Source organism: Trypanosoma theileri (assembly GCF_002087225.1).
Source record: "Trypanosoma theileri isolate Edinburgh chromosome Unknown TM35_Tth_8_V1, whole genome shotgun sequence".
Classification (NCBI taxonomy): Eukaryota; Euglenozoa; class Kinetoplastea; order Trypanosomatida; family Trypanosomatidae; genus Trypanosoma; species Trypanosoma theileri.
The window spans coordinates 98,203-103,543 of NW_021639850.1; the positions used below are offsets into that span (position 1 = coordinate 98,203).

Here is a 5,341-nt window from a genome sequence, read left to right on the forward strand (position 1 = left end):
AAAAAAAAAAACACTGCCTTCTTCCTGAGAGTTATGCTTTTTAATTTGAATATATTGTTTTTATTATTATTATTATTATTATTGTTATGAATCACTGAAATTTATGTGGGAATCAGAAGAGGAGAGAGCCATCGGGTTTGGACGTTTATTTGTATACGAAGATATAATCTCTTTTTTATTATTATTTATGTGCAACTCCAAAAATAAAATAGAAAATAATAATAGTAATAAAAGAAAAACTTCATCCTGTTTTCTCCTTGAATAAAAATAAAAATAAAAACTTTTTGTTTCAATTTTTTTTTTATTTTTCTTCTTCTTCTTTGTAGTCTTCTGCATTTTTTTGTTTTTCTTTCCCGTGATTGGGACAAACTGGGTAAGTCAATAAACAAGAGTAAACCGACAGAGCTATGTCATTCGCTGATAATAATCCTTTGGATGGAACGAGGAACCGAAATGGAAATCTTCGAATTGTAAACGGTAACAGTAACCCAAAGCTCGCCAAGGGAATATGTGAAGCTTTGCGTATCCCCATTACAGAGTGCCGTGTTGGTACTTTTGCAAATGGTGAAATCAATGTTAAAATTCTTGAATCCATTCGAGGAGATGACATATTTGTCGTTCAACCAACTTGTGGAAATAATGTCATCAATGTAAATCAAGCAGTCATGGAGCTTCTTCTTATTATTCATACATTAAAATTAAGTTCAGCAAGACGTGTATTTGCCGTCATCCCCCATTATGGTTATGCGCGACAAGACCGTAAACACACTTCTCGAGTTCCCATCAGTGCTTCTGCTGTAGCCCGCATGATTACAGAATTTGGTGTAAACGGTGTCGTTACTATGGATCTTCACTGTGGTCAAATTCAAGGTTTTTTCCATGGTTGCCCCGTAGCGGACCTCAGTGCAACTTCAGAATTTGCAGAATATGCAAAAAGTAAGAACTTTGATATTTCTAATCTTGTTGTTGTAGCTCCAGATGCTGGAGCAGTAAATCGTGCCAGACGTATGGGAGATTGCCTTGGAGCAGGACGCATCGTTACTATTCTTAAAAGACGTGTGGAAGCCAATCAAGTGGACAGCATGCAACTTGTAGGAGATGTCGCAGGTTGTACATGTATTATTGTGGATGATATGATTGATACAGCCGGAACACTTTGCAAAGCAGCAGAAGTTCTAACTGAATATGGTGCAAAGGAAGTGCATGCGTGGGCTACTCATGGTATTCTCACAGATCCAGCATGTGAACGTATTACTAAGTGTGAGGCACTTGTGGAGGTTGTGGTAACAGACAGTTTACCACAAGAAGATACTGTTCGTAAGTGTTCAAAGATTAAAATTATCTCTATTGCAAATCTGCTGGCAGAAGCGATTCACCGTATTCACTCCGAAGAGAGCATTGAACATGTGGGTAATCAACCTGTACCGCAATATCACAATCAGGATTTAATTTCTCTGGATGCCTTAGTAGAAGAAGATGACTGGCCGCAGGGTGCGCAGAGATCCATTAAAAAGCGGAATACAGTGGTTGTCAGCAAATCAAGCAGCAGTGATACCTCGCCGGCGGCACCACAAAGATAGGAAAACTGAAATGCATGAAAACCCTGACACCACTACCTACTCAAAATTGACGAGGGCAACGTAAAAAAGAGAAAGAAAAAAGCAAAAAAAAAAAAATATATATATATATATACACTCTGGTCTCCCTTTACGACTAAGTTAAAGGCAAAAGGGGGTAAGAAAAAAAAAAAAATAAAGATGGTTGAAAAAGAAAAAAAAATTAAAGTGGTTTACTTTTTTTTCGTCCTTTTGTTCTCGAAGATATTACGAATAATCGCATGGTTCTCTGAAGTTTTTTTTATCAGGTACTCAGAGAGTTAGTTGGGATTTTTTATTTTCAACTGCAAGTGAAAGCGATTTAAAAGTGATCATATCTGGTCTCACACGGTGGATGATGAAACATTGAAGGAGATATTGTGTTACCTTTCTTCTCAACAATTTTCTTGTTTTCTTCCCGTTTCGTTTTTTTGTTGTTGTTTTTCTGTTGAGGAAAACTCTGTTGTGAGGACCTCCATTTTTTAAAAAGTGATATGTTCATCTCATTACTTATTTCTTAAGACTCTGTCTTTTCTTTTTGGGATTTGTGAGTAATGGATGAAACTTGTTTGAATTTCTTATTTTTTTTTTGTTTTATTTCTCTTTTTTTTCTTTTTTTTCCCCTTCTTTCTTTGTACGCAAACCATTTTACTCGCATTTTGATTTCTTTTATTATTATAGGAGGACTCAAACGTCAGTGTACACTCTCTTATCACAGATATACGCAAAGGCACAGAAAATTTGTTGTTACTTGTTTTCTTTGCCTAATAACCTAAAAACAAAAAAAAAAATAATAATAATAAAGAAAGAATAGACAGAAGGAAAGGGGGAGAAAGAAGAAGAAAAAGGAAAAGAAATACACACTTAAAAGAGAAAAGATGTTGTTTTCTACACGTTATGCACTCCGCCCCAACTTGGTGGTAGTTGGCACAGGTTGGGCAGGTGCATACTTTGTAAAGAATGTTGATCCCAAGTTGGCAAACCTGCAAGTTCTTTCCTTACGAAACCATCATGTGTTTACACCTCTCCTTCCACAAACGACGACAGGAACCTTGGAATTTCGAGCAATATGTGAACCTATTTCCCGTATTCAACCAGCGCTTGCTGAACTTCCGCATCGTTTTTATCGTTGTGTTGTTTATGGTATTAATTTTGATGAAAAGGAGGTAAACTGTGTTGGGGTTGGAGTTGTTGATGCAGGTTCTAATGTTCCTGTGCAGACGTTTAGTGTAAAGTATGACAAACTCGTCTTGGCACATGGTGCACGTCCGAATACATTTAATGTTCCTGGTGTTATGGACAATGCTTTTTTTCTTCGTGAGGTAAATGAAGCTCGAGGAATTCGTAAGCGTTTGGTACAAAATATTATGGCAGCCGATCTTCCTACAACCAGTATAGAAGAAGCCAAACGCTTATTGCATACTGTGGTTGTAGGAGGAGGACCAATAGGTATTGAATTTGCAGGCACTTTGGCTGATTTTCTTCGCGAAGATGTACGTAAGGTAAATCGTAATCTTGTCAAACACTGCGCTGTAACCGTTCTTGAAGCTGGTGAAGTGTTTGGAACATTTGATCAGCGAGTACGTCAATGGGGTAAAAAGCGTTTAGACGCACTTGGTGTACGTGTTGTAAAGGGTGCTGTGGTTTCTGTAAATGAGAAGGAAGTGGTTACGAAGGATGGTACAGTATTCCCTACTGGACTTGTGGTGTGGGGTACAGGTGTAGGTCCTTCTATACTCACAAAGGACTTGGATTTGGACCGAACATCACGTGGTCGTATTTCCATTGATGATCATCTTCGTGTTCTTCGAAATGGAAAGCCTATTCCTGATGTATTTGCCATAGGAGACTGTGCGGCGAATGAAAAGTTGCCATTACCTACACTTGCCGCGGTTGCCTCACGACAAGGTGTCTACCTTGCAGATAAAGTCAACAAGGAATTAATGAATAAGCCTGCGCCGAAGCCATTTGAATATAAGAGTCTCGGTTCCATGGTAAGTATTGGTGACAGCGCTGCTGTAGTGGAGTTGAACGTTCCCAGAAGGTTTGACTTTGTTGGACTTAAGGCCCTCTACTTTTGGCGCAGTGCCTATCTCAGCATTCTGGGCTCATGGCGCAACAAGCTGTACGTGCTGGTGAACTGGGCGGGAAGTGCCATCTTTGGCCGCGATACCACCTTCATTGGCGATCTCAGCGAGGACCGCATCTGGCGGAGTCTCGCGGCGGAGGAAGTCTCGCGGGAAATGGCCCGCCGTAAGGCCTCTGAGAAACTCAAGACGATGAACGTAAATACGACCATCACCGCAGAGACAGTGGAGAAGGGCGCAGAGCAGGGCTTCATCACTCGCAAGAGCGGTAAGGCAGAGGAAACGAAGACCACTGAGGCTGAGAAGGAAAAAAAGACCACTGAGGCTGAGAAGGAAACGAAGACCACCACGAAACCAGAGAAACAGTAATGTTCTTTGTTTGTTTTATTTTTCTTTCGATTTCTTTTTTTTTTTCTTCCTTTTCCACACTACGGAAAGATTAAAGAAGGGAAGAATTAAAAAGAAGAAATGGGAGATGAATCTATGGATATCGTTGTGGAATCGAGAAATGAGTGGTTTTTTTTTTTTTATTATTCCTTGATAATGGAAGGGGAGTGGGAATGTCGTGAGTCCATTATATGGTTAGCACAACTGGTACATATATTACTATTATATATATATATATATTATTATTATTGTTATTATTATTATTATATTACAGTACATATTATATGTTGACTGTTATATTTTATATTTTCATTAAATAATATTAAAATATAAGGAGAATGAAAGGTGAAAAATAAGGATATTATGAGGATAAATTATGAAGGCGATATTCTCTTTCTTTTTATATATATATTATTATTGCTTGGTCTGATACTCAAATATTTTATGTGTTCCGTACACATGCACATACACTTTTCCAAAACCGCTATCTCTCATATACTACAAGAGGCAGAAGAAGAAGTAAAAAAAAAAAAAAACAAGAGGGAGACGGGTATTTTGGTTTGTGTTCACCTTATTTCACAGTTTTACACTTATATTTTTCTTTTAATGCGGCTCTACCTCCGTGATTTGTGTACTCATTTCTTTTTTATATATTTCTCGTATTCTTGGTGTTGCACTTCCTCCATTATATTATATATGTATATCTTTTTTCTTTTCTTTGTTGTCGTTTTATCCTGAGCCATGTTTTTTTTTTTCTTTTCTTTTGGGAATTGGGGATGGGAAGGGGAGAGTTGTTTTTTTTTTTTTTTTTTTTTTTAAAAAAAAAAAAAAAACCTACTGAAAATATCGTGTTTGTGACCTAAAAGAGGAATTCCTTGTACACACGTACTCCAGTAACAAAAGGTGAGAATATTTGGAATTGTATGAAAAAGAACAAAGCAATGATTAAATGCAAATAATTCGATTATTGCACGTTTTTCCTTTGATGATCTATGAATGTAAAGTGGTGGAAAACGAATGAAGAAGAAAAATAAGAAAAAAAAAAAGATGTATGATCATGTGTATATAATAAAATGAGTGAAACAAAAAAAAAAAGGTGTACACTCTTTCTGGTTCTACTACCGAGTAAGGGTGTGCTCATCTCTCTTCTTATTAAAGATGTTGATGGGAAGATATCTTTTTTGTTTGTTTTCTAATAGGGAGAAAAAGAAGTGCGCGCAATTATGGATAGAATGAGTAAGAGGAGGGGTATGAGAGAAAACAAATTCCTTT

At 37.2% G+C, this 5,341-nt stretch overlaps 2 protein-coding genes across 2 annotated transcripts; both read left to right on the forward strand.

The window, feature by feature from the left end:
- Nucleotides 1–407: 407 nt before the first annotated feature.
- TM35_000081390 (putative phosphoribosylpyrophosphate synthetase) lies at nt 408–1,580 on the forward strand (the record flags this gene model as incomplete). The annotated part of the gene is made up of 1 exon (XM_029024004.1): nt 408–1,580. The coding sequence occupies one exon, from the start codon at nt 408–410 to the stop codon at nt 1,578–1,580; it is 1,173 nt and encodes a 390-aa protein (XP_028884407.1).
- Nucleotides 1,581–2,473: 893 nt separating this feature from the next.
- On the forward strand, nt 2,474–4,051 carry TM35_000081400 (putative NADH dehydrogenase; the record flags this gene model as incomplete). The annotated part of the gene is made up of 1 exon (XM_029024005.1): nt 2,474–4,051. One exon carries the CDS (start codon nt 2,474–2,476, stop codon nt 4,049–4,051), a length of 1,578 nt encoding a protein of 525 aa, XP_028884408.1.
- Between the last annotated feature and the right edge of the window lie 1,290 nt (nt 4,052–5,341).